The following is a 14561-nucleotide window of genomic DNA, read 5'->3' as shown; positions in this document are numbered from 1 at the left end:
ATGACTAAGCCAGCAAAGAAGTGGATCTTAAAGTCTACCAAAAAAATAAATATAAAGAAAGCACATTATCCTACTGGATCCTCTTCTGGTTGAACATGAAACCCCTTGTATGATCCATCAATAGAATGGATGACCTTTCTAAGGCCAGTCTTCTGCTTTACTTTCTAATTTGCATAATAGTTTCCATATAGTAAGTCTAGTCTATAAGACTGGGTTTACACCGTGTTGATGGTATATGCTCACACAGCTTCCGCTGTATATGCTAATCATACCTATTGACATGTACCGGCATAGTGTAGCCTCCGTCTGCTCAGTACATGACGTTTCGGGTGTAAAAGACAGGATGGAAAGACGTAGCTCCTGCCACTGTTCACTCCTCTCCCCTTGTTCAGGGGAGTGGACAAATCAGAGGGCGATTTATCTCACTGTATAAGCATACAGTAAGATATGTCTGTGCCATCCGGTATAAGGATATGTCGGGAATCCACCCTACGTGTCTTTACAGCGCATTACCGACACCAGGGAATGGCTACTCTATCCCCAGCTGCAGTAAAGACAAGCATGTAAGAAGTACAGAAATGCTCTATCAAATATACAACAAAATATTCTGTCATTTGTAATAATCTAATAGAAAAATAAGACTGCAGCTTAGGAAGGACCTGTATTCTTAAAGTAAATAGTGCCATTGTTTTCAGGCCATTGAGTGATCCGACAGGGCAGAGGAAGACATTAGACATAAGGTTCTACAGGTATTCCATAAATATTGTACCATTTGTCATTGTAACCCTGCAGATTTGGCATAATAATATGCAGCCATATTGTATTGTATTTACTCCATTTTAGGCATTACATGTTGCAGAGCATTTAATTTTTCAGTGACCACTTCTTAAGGGGCTTTTTTTTAATGGTTTCTATTTTTGTAATGGCACAACTGATTAATTTACATGAAAAACAGATGTTACTTTTTTATCTACTAATTTATTATAATAAAACTTCTGCTGAAGAAGAATAATATTACAAGTTAAATCTTTGGTACTGTTGTTGAATGTAGCATTTGTTGATTCCAGTTATTGTTTGTTCCCTTTTACGTGATGCAAGATTAATAAATAATTCTATAGTTTGCATCATTACTGGCAGTACTGGTAATGCAGGTATATTTTTTTCCCCATAAGATTCTTCATTTTTTAAAGTGTATGAAACTTTCTTTTTTACCACTATTATTTTCACGTTATTTGACTTGACAACTATATTTTAGCTGCTTCTCTACACTACAGTTCTTTTGTATTGCAATTTGTAAACTGCTTGCATCTTAAAAAATGGAGAGCCTAGTGGAAGTACTAAAGCAGAACAGGGGGGCGTCTATTGTACCTACCGTGTAAACAAACCCATTGGCACTTCATGATCACATTATAGAGGTGATGGCGATTTAATGGCTGGGTGGAGATGGAAGGTTCCTTTGATGCCAGTCAGTATATACATTTTATAGCCAAGCTCCTGCTCTACCTAACACAGGACAGAGGGCTGACGTCACAAAAGGGGGCGTGCATAATTAGCAGCCCAGGGCACTGGACATCTCGTCCCCGCTTCTAGGTGATCATTGTGGGTCATGATTAGCAAAGACCAGTGTTGGGATCAAGATGAAGAGGAAAGTAGGTGCGTATGTGTAGGTGTTTTTTACTTTTGTAAAGTGGCAGATTTCCTTTAAGGTCTAGTTCAGGCAGGTTTTAACCATGTAAAACAATCCTTTTGATGGCGTTTGATTGCTTGCACCTACTACTACTTGTATGAGACAATCTTGCTCCATTATAAATCACTTATAAATTGGGCCCAGCAAATGTAAGCTGGCGTAGATTGCCTGACTTATTATTTAATTTGTGTTTATTGGTAAATAATGGAGGTTGTTGGATTTCACTAAAATGTAGTGTCTGGAATGATCTGGTTTATTTCATAACATAAATGTGACTGTGCTGAATGATTGGTGTCCTAGATGACGTCCCTATGCCATGTTGTTACAGAATGTGTGTAAAACTTCTGCACAATGCCACTCAAAATGCAAGTTTATCTTCCTCTACTACTCTACTGTCCTCTCCAGCTTTCCTTTCCAAGGATTCATCTTATAAATCTGTATAGTTGTTCTTGACTCCAAGTAACACAAAGTGACAGCTGCTTTCTAATCCTGTTAGCTGCCTTCTCAATCGCATGTCAGGACAAATCTTGTCCTCCCACCTCCTCCATTTGAGCTGGAGAATAAGGTGCAGGAACATTTTTAGATAGGACACAAATGACATGCGTTCAGCAGACATTGACATCCAATTATTTAAAGATTTGTGTAGTTAAGCACATGACAAGCATTGTGTAACCTCCTAACATGTTCAAGATGGGGGAAAAGAACCTTCCTTTGATTAAAGATGTGACTCCCTCATTTTATCATTTGTATTGTAGCCTGCATTGCATGTGGAAGTTGTGATTGTACTTTCAGTATAAAGACGTAGCAGATTCTTTTCTGGTCAGTTGTGACTGCTTGTTTCTAGGCAACAGTCTATAATTCATAAAAGCCTGAGCAGGTGGATGCAGATAGGAGGCCTTGCAGGATATCTCCTCACTGCTACATCTTGCACACAAAAAAAAAATCTCCCTAGCTTGGTGATAGCTTGGAAAGAAAGCAATTGATCTAGAATTATGTGGGAGACTGTGCAGACATCAAGCAGCCACAAACAATCACGTATGATGCACGTTAATTAACCTTCAATACACTGAAATGTATGTAAAATTAAGGCATGTACCCTATATGTATATAGAAATAATGGAACTTTCCATATATCTTGATATGCAGATGATAATTCTTGTTTAATCATACTGTTTGTATTATGAAATTTGTGCATTAGAATTGTATATAATGAACACATATACTCTCTGTTTTTTTAATTTGGTGTACCGATCGCCTCATACATCATTTAGGCTGCAGTCATTTTTTCTTCTAAATTGAGTTTTACAAAGCTAACAGAATAAGATTGAAACAATCCAGTAGAGATTTTACAATCAAATCTGACCATATCAAAATAATAATAATAAATATATATATTCCTATATATCCCTATATATCTCCACAGTTTGGCTTGTTTAATAACTTGCTTTGTACAGTGTCATTTTGGTTATTTTTACCCAAGTAAAGCACACAGAAAGTGAACAGACGTTGAAATAAAAGGAGGGCATTATGAGTGAATTGCATGTTTACTACTTGAGGCGTTGATGGTGGACTCAATTGTGGCCTAATGATGGGAGTCTATGACCCTGCGCTGAACAAACCAATTATATGTAGTGGTTCATCTTTAATCCTTTGATCTAGACAGGCAGTTGGGGTCAGACCTCTAGGAGAGAAAGAAAATGAAATGGGGAAAAAAGAGCCATCAGTGAGTTTTACAGCACACACAACTCCCTTTTTTAATTAATATTTATTTGCTTAAAAATTGATTCTTTTCAGTATGACCTAAGACATGGGAAAATTAAATTGCAAGCATTCTGGAAAATTAAAGAAAAAAATGAGATATAATGCCGCAGGAGTATATATGAAAATGTGAAAGTTAACTAAAAATCCAGTAAAGAGCTGTGCTTTTATTCCAAGCCCAAGATGCATATTAAACTCACACCTGTGTCCACCCCAAAAATCTGTAATTGAAGGATTTCCACTTATGAAGGAAAATCAGCAGGGATGATATTGATCCATCTTTTTAGGGGGCCAGAGTGCAGCAGAAGGTGATACTGTGGAAAGCCCCCATACGCCCTCTGTTTTTCTGCCAAATTAGGCAGAAGGTTCAGAGAGGAAGAGAACAAAAGACTGGTCTGATTCCATAGTGCAGCTTTATCCCAAACAACCCCCCCTCCTTTCCTTTTTTTTTTTTACTCAAAACTGCTTTTTTTCACCTACTTGTTTTATAATTGTGAGCTGCGTTTTCCCAGTTACTGTTAAAATAGGCAGGAAACAGTTTTGTTTTAATTGCTAAAATGATTCGGAAGTGCTTCGTGTGCTGCTTCTATACAGCAGGTGCTGTGCATTAATTGGCCTGTGCAGGCTTGACCCAAGGTCCCTTGCAGCGGGCCCAATTTTGGGCAGAGTTGAAATCACTTATTTATTATATTCTATAACCTGGCGTACATGATGAGTGCTTGCAAGTATTTTATTTCATGGTCTGCAGTTTCTAATGTCATGTGGGTTTAAAAACTTGTGTTTCTTTGGTAATGTATTATCAGCAGGTAAGCTCTAAATACCATCCATCAGGAGCTAATTTTTTACCCAGATCCTCTAATGACTGATGAACCTGTCTTTAGTACGAATGTTTAGCGCAGTAGAGAGCCATATGCCACTGGCACAGGTTTCTATCTGTTTTTTGCATCAGAACAGATTAAGAAGGAAATTAAATTACCGTAACTTCCTTTTAGTTACCTACAATTTTTGCTTATATCAATAAAATGGCCTAGAATTTTGCAAACCCACTGATATTGCTACACTTGAAGGCACCAAATATATGTTATTATCCATATATACAGTAGCTATTCCTGTTCAGCCTCTAACAGAACTACATCATGCTTTGTTGCTTTCCGTCTGCTTCGGCCAGACCTTAGCACATTAGAAGTCCCTCCCCTGTGTGGGAAGACCACAGCTGTTACAGTAAATCTCATCCAGCAACTGTATCGCCCCATTTTGTGGCTCTGAAGGATGAAATTGAGAAATGGAGCACTGTGCAGTCATCCTTCACGTCTGCAATTTTAGCCTTTGCATTTCATTTTCATGCTTTTATTCCAAAGTAAATGCACTGGGCGAACAACAGAGTTCTTGATAAATGTCCGTCGTTCCCTGCGATACCTTTTCTAGCCTTGCTGTGTGACCTCTCCAAAATATGTCTATGGAAGCAGAGGCTGGGTGCTGGGACTCCGTACAAGTTCCTCAATTACTTTCTTATATGTGTGTTCGGAAACCTTTTCCCAAAGTTGACAGGTGCTTAAATTAGAAATAAAAAGAAGTTTACATCATTAGCACAACAAAGTCAATGATGAGCTTGAAGACCGTCCTCTAGGGAAGAGTGTCTCTGAAAATGAAAGGGACTTGATAGATTTCCATATCATTTATAACTCCCCTAATTGCATTTGGAAGGCTTGCCAATAAAATGGAAAATTGGCAGCCTATATCCATTATAGTAATGTTGCCGACCATGGCAAGCAGCTGGCTTTACTGGATTTTATCTCCCACCACCCATAATTAATCATCAGCTGGAGACGTCTGAAACTTCAGATTATGGCAATGCTGTGTCACATCCACACTTCCTTACAAAGCAAAACGGCTCAGTATATGTACTGAGGGCTGCTTTAAGCAAACTCATTTAGGTACGAGGCAAACTGCTGCTTAATGAGTGTTACTTTGATAATCGGATGTGAATGTGACCTCTGACCCTTCCATGTCAAAGGAAAGAACTCTGCAAGCTGGATGAAAGATACAGGATGGAGGGCTGTAAACTTTACTCCAATTAGACCAGGAGTATAGAAGTACATCAGCACAGATTGGGTTTATCAGAAAGACTTGAAGGGCTTGTGACTATTTAGTAGGAGTAGCAGTGAAAGCAGCCTGTCACATTGATTTGGGTTGTGTCCAGTGATCTATGTTTCTTTGTAGAGTATAAAGTAGAGACAGGTGGCTTGTTTTACTTTACAGTGTTTTTACTGTTATTTGACACTTTAAATAATGTTAGTGTCTTTTTTCAGCAAAATCCTATAGAAGATAGGTAGACTTGTAGTAATTGAGTTGTAAATGTTTTCTATTTTGTTCTTATTTTGTTTTTAAAAGACACATACCGCCTCAATATCAAAGTCTAAGTTAAAAAGTTTGTCTAGTAAAAAAAAAAACTCTTTAAATTTGCTAAAATAGCAAAGGACCCCTCGTTCTTGCAATCTGTGGGGGTCTCAGCAATTTAGCCCTATCCACAGGAAAAAGTTCATGGGAAAACCCCTTTAATTTGCGAATCTACATATCTTCCCCTTTAAATTCTGTTGAGGCAAAAGAGGGACAGAAGGAAATTGCGGCCTCCTCATATTGTGACCAACTCCACTTCATATTGTCGCTCCCAGCCTCCCCCTCACATTGTGGTCTCAGCTCCCCTGCATATTCTGGCCACCATAGCCTCTACCTCATGTCCTGGCCCCCAGCTCTCCCTGATATGGTGCCCCCCACCATACTGTGCCCCCCCCCCCAGCTCCACTTTTGTTGCTGCTTAATAAAAAAAAATAAAGAACACCAGGTACTTACCTCTACTCATTCCCCCATAGCAGCTCTCCTGCTGTGTGTAGCACTGAAGGTGGCAGGCAGGATGATGTCATATCATCGCATTCTGATACATACAGCAATAGGAGAGGCACAGTGAGACGCTGATAGTTTATGTCCGGGGCTTACCGCCGGGGATACAGCACAGAATCCGGGACTGTCCCATCGAGTCCAGGACGGTATTTTACCCACAGTATTCAAAAATCCTGATATCTATAGGTCCACTTTCGGAGCATAACATTTCTTGTGTCAGTACTTTATATGCAGCGTGTGTCAATGGCACTAACTGGTTTTTTTCTGCTATAACTAAGCTGGTCACCTTATGCAGTAAGTTACGAAGCCACAAAACTACCTCCCTTCACGCACAATGTTTGTAGTGTGCAGACAGGAGAGGCTATCTTGTGTTGAGAACAAAAACTGTGATTAATTGATATGTATTAGTTATTTATCTTACTATTGTAGAGATGTTAATAAGAATTATTTTCCTACAAGTCTGATACATATGACATTTGTTGCCAACAGCACTTATTTAGATTGTATATAGATTGTAAGCTTTTGTGTGCAAAATTCATTTCTGTTCATGGTAAACGGAAAGCATCTGTCATCTATACTGTAAGGGGCATCATAGGTTTTGACTGTAGCAGATTTGGATCAGAGCAGTGTGGACAAACAACACCTCCAACGTATGTTCAGTCCCATCTTCCAGGACAGCATGAGATCTCACATTTCCATCAGAAACACCCAGGAAAAGCTAATTAAAGCCTCTTCCCCAGACATTTTCATAAAGTCTTCAATGTGTCGCTTATACTTGGCTTTAAGTTATTTTTCTTTATTTTTTGACCAAGTTCAAAGTGGTTTGTACAAACTATCGTCTTATTGTTCATGTGATTGTAAAACTGTGTAAAGCTGCAACTCTGTATAAAATACCACATCCAAATCTACTTGGTACATACCCATATGCACTATGTACAGTAATACCAAAGCCTTTTTCTGATAGCGGAGAAAGTCCACTGCTATACTGGTTTGTATGTGTGCTGTGTGAACATTGTCTTATAAATACTTATAATTGTATCATAATAGGTTTCTGAGGGACAGGAGATCTGTGTAATCGAAGCAATGAAGATGCAGAACAGCATGACTGCAGCTAAAACTGCTAAGGTACTGTGCTTCCCTTCCTTCACAAGCACTCCACATTCACCATGAAGAGACTAGAATTATAGTCATAAGTTACATTTGACAGGAACCTATGTATTACATTAGTTTACACAAATATTTTGTATATTGTCGGAGATGAGTAGCCGGCACCAGGAGTTAGAGGAGCAATGTACAGCATGTAAGGAAATTTTAGAAAGCCGCAAAGATGGAGGTTCTCCACAAATACAGATGGTAGCGGATTGAAGTACAAATCTTCTCACACATAATTTCCATATACCAGTAGTTTGCTCCATTAACTGCACTACTACACATTCTAAGTATTCTTTTCTGTTTATAACATAATAAAAAGCTTTAAAAAAAACTTTCACTGCAACGTGATATATATGTTTTACTACACGAACAACCTAAACACTAAACATAAAACACATTAACCCCTTCTCGACTGCCATACAGCTATATGCATCCTATTTGCACATGCCCCGTGCAGAAAGGACGTCTATAAATGTCTTGACAGTGACCGAAATTAAACGGTCATATTTCATGAACCCTGGCACATAGAAACATAATTTTATGTCAATTTAACCGGTTCGTGACCGCCCGCCGTGTATACTGCCATACTACATACAACAGTATGGCTGTATATGGGGCTTTTACTCCTCATTCATTACAATGTGCTGATTTTGTGCCATTTTAATATATGTGTTAAAACTAAGTAGCCTCGGGTCTTCAGAAGACCCCATGTGCCGCCATCTTTTCCCGCTGATCGCCTCTGGTAAAGCTGCCAGAAAAACACGTCCAAGGTTTAAGGAGATTGAACCTGGGAAAGGGTGATGAAATAATGTTGTACATATTAATAGCATATTTTTGTAAAAGTTACTACTTATTTTAAAAAAAAAAGCTTAATTGGAAAAATGAGAAAAAAAATCTTATTTTTTCACATTTGCAGTCAATTATTGGCAAATTTTCTAAAGGAGAAAATAGGAAAAAATCAAGTTAAAGTCTCACATGCCATGAAAAAAAAACTAAGTAAAAATTGTTATGATATGTAAAGCTTTTCCAGTGATATAGTCACTTAAAGAAGTGCATATCAGAACGTCACAAATTGACCTGGACATTCAGGCACCAATGACCATGAAGAGGTTAACCATAAAATTTTTGTTGGTTAGCATGTAATTTAACCCACATTTTGAATACTGTTAGAAACTTTGATAAGTAAAAAAATTTCTGGTTTATCATGAAAAAAACTGGACACATGCAAGAGATAAAGTAAAGATTCCAATTCATCCTTCTTAAAATAAGTGACCAGAAATGACTTTGCATGAAGTTTTTAATTTTTAATGGTGTGAAAAAGTAGTGAAATATAAAGACTATAAAAACTATACCCAAAGAATAGATTTGTTCAATATTTAAATGCAGCATAGCAAGTAAACCTTAAAGTTCAATCATGTTCCATGCTTCCTATGCTTTGTCTAAATAGCATTGTCATTCTCCCTTTTTGACTTTTCATGATAATTTATTTTTTACATTTGCCATTTCCAGGTGACATCTGTGCACTGCAAGCCTGGAGAAACAGTGGGAGAAGGGGATCTCCTGGTGCAGCTGGAATAAATCCCATACAACACATAACTCCACTTGACACTTTATAGATCATTTCTGAGTAATTTGCTTATAAGTTTGGAAACAACATTCCTACAAAACAGATTTTATACCGTTATATTTATTACAAGTGGGATAAATAAAAATCAATGGTAAAATATTTTTTGTGTGATTAAATGATTTTTGTGCAAACAATCCTTTTGTACCGAAACCAACGTAACTTAGGCCACCGACTATTATAGTGCTGGCGTTGCTGTTCTCCCACAGAGAGGGAGACCTTATATAATATTTCTGTATGATGCAAGGACTCTTGTCAACTGCACTTTGTTTGGTCTGACTGAATACATCTTTAGGCCCACTTCTCATTTCTGTTAGGTCTTCAGTTTGCATCAGTTAATGTGAGCCAAAAGCAGATGAACAGGACAGGTGCAAGTCTTTCCAACAACTCTACCACACCTGGTTTTAGTTCCAAGTAACTGCAGGAAACTGGAGGCCTAAAGGAGATGTGAACTGAGCCTTACCAATATACTTTCACTGTGTTGGCTGCATTATTGCACTTCCAGCACAAAAAGTAAGTGGGACCCCCTGCCCTCACTATGGGGGCATATAACTTTTGACATGCCTGAAAGGGGCTGGCAGCTGGCTTCTGGGAGGTGGAAGTGCAAACACTTGTCGGAGCTGCTGTTCAGCTGGCAGACAGTGCTTCTCTGTATGATGCAAGGTTTTCCATCCTGTGCATTGTTTTCAGTCTGTGGGATCGGACCAACATGCACCTCTAGATCCACAGGCTGAAAATGTTCATCTACAATTGGCCTTACACCTACTTTCTTAGTGTGGAAGAATCATCCATCAAATTAACTTTTAAGATGTAAATTCCTTGTATAAAGTCATGGAGTGGAGAGTTTAGCCTTGAAATAGAGCTCCAAGGGCTCTACAGACCTTAATACAGCACCTCTGCTATGACTGACATGATGAACCAGACTTCTGGAGAGCCTGGATATTGTGCCCCTAGACGTAGGATGGTCAATTACATTGGAGGGGCATTCTGGGGTGGGAAGGGGTTGACTTTCTACAGGAAACCACCACCCTTCAACGTGATCTGGAAGGTGTGACGCTGCCTGCTGATGAAGGTGGTAAGCTGCTTAAGAACCTACTGGTAGTTGATTATTAGGTCAAATTATGCTGATATGTCCCTTTAATTTCCTATAGCTGTAGTCATGGCCCACAGAAAACTAATCATGTAATTTTTACTGCACAATAATGTCTTAAAAGATTTTTACTTTTGCCATTCTCCCCTAAAATTACATTAAAAACCCAATGACAGATTTATCACTCTGTTGATGACATAATTTGCCCATAAAAAATGTATCAAAGGAATTTTTTAGGAATTTTAAGACTAAAGTGCAAAAGAGTCAGTGTGCCAAAAGTATGCTAATACCACAGATTTTGGTGCATGTTTCTAGCATAAACTAAGCAAGCTATAAGAAGGTCAAATGTCTTTTGGATAACTCTGCCTTAATTTTATCTCAAAAGTGTCATCATGCCCTGTATACTTAACCAGTTAAAGGAAACCCATCTGTCAAAATAAGCCCCTAAAATGAAATATATTGTCATAAACTGCCACTAGAAAGCATTGTCCCTATACCTATATTGTCCCTCTCAATGCCTGCAAATTTAAACTTTCAGTTCCTAAAGAAATATGCAGATGACTTGAGGTGAGTCCGACCACGGTCTTCCCTGAAGTCGAGTCCTTTTTATTCATGACTCTCCTGCTCAGCCACGCCTCCCAGTCCTTGATTGACAGCCGATATGTGATTGGCTCCATGGCCGTGAGAGAAGCAGGAGGTCAGTGTGTGCTTAGGGGAGATTACAGCATGCTGCCCTCTGTACAAGGGAAGGGAACTAGTACTTCGCCTCAGGTACTTTGTGTAGTTGATGCCGTATCTGTGTCTATCTCGTACAGCAGGTAAAGCAAAATAACTACCAATGCAATGCTTTACTTACGGTACACAGAGAAATGAACTGAATAAAGGAAATGGGAAGGGTAACAGTCTCCGCCTGGTTTAATTAACTAAAGCTCATTATTATAATGAAGAAACGGTGATTTACAATGATGTATGGAGTAACACGATACAAGCTGGCATGGAACCCTTAAAGATGGTGATGTCAGAATTGGTGAGAGAGAGCAGCTGACTGATTTTCTTTAAAGGAAATCTATCAAAAGCGTGATAAACCAACCAGAGACATTTACTCATAAAACCAGGCACTGTAGCTGTGGTATCTTCTTATATTTGTTATCCTTGGCCTTCCTCCTTCTAAAATAAACTCTTATAATTATGTTTATGAGTCTGAATGGCTCAGGGGTGTTACCAGAGCCCCTCAGTGCTGCGGATTCACCTTCAAAAACTGGTGACTGCAAGGGTCTGGCAACTGAGCCATAGATCTGGATAATGTTTTCTTCTTGCTGTTCCACCATAAAAGTGCCCCTACTGCTGGTGTGTGATGGTGGTGTAAAGTGAGAAAATACAGTAGCTGGAGTTGAAAGGACAGTATTGCTAAACAGGATCCATATACCGGCCAGGTGCCAGTCTTTCCAGCAACTATACAAGTGAGTTATAGAGTTATGTGTAACATCCACCATCTCAAACAGATACTGCTTAAAGTAAACACAACTCCTGGTGCTTCCTGATCCCGTTTACAGCATGCACTCTGTTTTTATACTATAGAGATATAGATGTCTGGTCCCTTGCCATGACTACTATAAATCCCAGGACACCAGCCATTTCACGTGACTGCTAGGACTGACCTTATTTATATACTTGAGCGACAACCAACAGATTCCACAAAAAGAAATAATGGAGTAACGTTACAAATGAGCATAGAAGGGGTTATTAAGATTAGAAAACCCATTTTGGTAGGGTAACACCTGATTTTCCGAAGTTGTCTTTGGAAATGTCAGTCATTTTTGTATAGCTCAAGGTTTACTTTGACATTAAGGTTCTTTTTCAACACCATCTTAGGCTACATTCACACTGCCGTTGCCCACCGTACCGTAGCACAGTGGCGCGCGGGGAGAGGAGGTGAGAGCGCAGCTCACCCCCGCCCATCTCCATAGGAACACGGCGCTGTACTACAGAGAAAGATAGGACATGCCCTATCTTTCTACGGGGTACGGAGCGGTACGGTGCCGCACGTGTCCACTCCCGTTGGGCGCGTAGTGCGCCCATTGCCATCTATGGGGGACGTAGATCGGCCATCTAAACATCGGCCTTATATACGTCCCCCTTGCGGCAATGTGAATGCAGCGTTAGTAAGGGCTTATCCTTGGCACATCAGTTAAATATTCATCAGTCTTGTTTCTGTTTTTTTTTTTGTTTTTTTTTACCAGCATTGTATGCTTTTTATTCACATCCGTGTGGCATCCTTGGACTGTTTTTTTCCCTTTACAAAAAAAAATTAACTGTTTATCAGTGCAAAAAAAAAAAAATGACTGCGCTATTGTCATCCGTGATCCACACACATGAGAAAAATAAAACAATTCTAGGGAATGTCCTAATAAAAAAAATTATGTGAAAAAAGTGAAGAGTATTTGATCTGTGAAAATCACAGATAGCACACTGAGAAAAAAATTGAATGAATGTATAGTGTGGATCAGTGAGGCTATAAGGCTTCTTCATTTACTGAAATGAAAAAGTTTGACACATACATAGACCTTAGGTTTCGGATATTGTTTTTATTGAAAAGTTTTTAGTATTAGTTAAAAAAAATCCTTCTAAGTTACCAACTGGAAAATTGGAAGCAGGGGCACTAACTTCTGTTTGCATATATCAGGGACAGCATGAATATTTACTGATATTGCACCAATTGCAATTTCTTGCCGTATAATTATACATGTAATGGCCTACATCTGTCCATGAGTAAATCTGGTAAACTGGATCAAAGGCCTATTGTAGGCTCAGTCTCACAAGACGAAAGTATTTACTTAATTATTATGGGCTTGATTTTGCGTTTCCAGTAAGATGAAAGAGTATATTGAAGTATTGGTGCTTCATTATGGACTACAACTCAGGAGACATAAAGGACTGGAGAAGCGTTGGCTTATAAATCTGAACCGATAATATTGCTGTCAAGACAAAAACGCATTATATAAGTGTCTGTGGGGTCTCGTGTGGATAATTCAAAAGAGAGCATCTATATGCTTCACAATTAGGTTTGATAACATCTCTCAAGAGCCTTCTGATGAGAGTATACATTTGGACTATTGGCCTTTTTACACTAGAGAGCAAAATTAGAGAACAATGTATGATGACTTGATTTTTTCAGAAACCTTTAAATCTCTATTGATCAACATATAACAACATAAAACATTTTATCATGAAAAGAACGTGTTGATCATAATTAGAGACCAGCAATGACTGTAGCGCAGAGAAAGATTATAACAAAATTTTCTGAAAGTTACAGCAGTCTCCCATCAGTAAGCCAAAGGCCTTTGCTGTGAGTGACTTCAGCACATCTGTGGTCACAGGTCACATCTGTGGTCTCTCACACTGCTCTACTGGGATTTTGGTCCACTCTTCTTCCAGTCTCTTCCACAATTCTTAGACTTTCGTGGATTTCTTGGCAATAACTTTTTCACCAAGGATTTTCCAGAGATTTTTTCACTGGGTTTAGATTGGGGCTCTAGTTATGGCCTTTTTATTGTTTCAATGTTTTCTGTTTCAAGGAACAGCTTAACCTGTTTTGCAGTTTCTTGACATTTTGGGGCATTGTCCTGTATTAACGCATTGGCTCGGATACATACTTGCTTTCACTCTGCCATGCAGCTGTACCAGAGACCCAACTCCTGTTGCAGAAAACCCTAACCAAATCATTACACTTCCTCCACCACCTTTCACTGACTTCTTTACACGCTTTGGGTTGTTTATGTCTAGATTGTCTATTAACAAAAGGTTTCCCATTATATTCAAATAAATTAATTTTGCTTTCGTCACTAATATTAACTGTGGACCACTTTTCCTCTGTCCACACAACATGCTCAACAGCGAATAAACTTTATCATTAGCAGAATCAAAAGGCTGGTCACTGCAGATCTGGCTTTCGGTCCAAATGCCATAACATGTCCAGACACTGTATAATGAGAGAAATGCTTGTCCTGTTCAGTGCTGAATTGGTGAGCAATTCCATCTGCAGTGTTGAAATGATTAGCCATGGAGATTCTCTGCATTATCCTGTCCTCTTGTATATGTCTTTTAAAGGTGACTAGCCTTCTTGGGGGACTTGAATGAGTTTGTGATGTAAAGATGCAATATTCTAGAAAATCATAGACTTGGCACAACCAGCTCCTCTTGCTATGGCTGATAGTCACCCCCTATGGCCTTCCTCTGGACAACCTGCTGCCAGAAGGTTTCGGTCACTTTGGAACGGCACACCATTTTTGCAGTCATTGAAAACTGGAAAGTTAGGATTACAGTTAAATAGGGTTTGCAGATAATTAAGGAAT

The 14561-nt window shown here is 38.9% G+C and overlaps 1 protein-coding gene across 1 annotated transcript in view; it reads left to right on the top strand.

Annotated features, from left to right (window-relative positions):
- Positions 1-9221, top strand: part of PCCA (propionyl-CoA carboxylase subunit alpha) — a 261842-nt gene extending 252621 nt beyond the window's left edge. Inside the window, exons 23-24 of the mRNA XM_072135508.1 lie at positions 7391-7468; positions 9005-9221. Of these exons, the coding sequence (XP_071991609.1) occupies positions 7391-7468; positions 9005-9073 (147 nt within the window). The 3' untranslated portion in view covers positions 9074-9221. The remainder of the gene's footprint in view (positions 1-7390; positions 7469-9004) is intronic.
- The last annotated feature ends 5340 nt before the right edge of the window (positions 9222-14561 follow it).

The sequence above is a fragment of the Engystomops pustulosus genome, chromosome 2 (assembly GCF_040894005.1).
Source record: "Engystomops pustulosus chromosome 2, aEngPut4.maternal, whole genome shotgun sequence".
Classification (NCBI taxonomy): Eukaryota; Metazoa; Chordata; class Amphibia; order Anura; family Leptodactylidae; genus Engystomops; species Engystomops pustulosus.
Note: the sequence above shows the minus strand (reverse complement) of the source record. Positions and strands in the feature narration are given on the sequence as shown.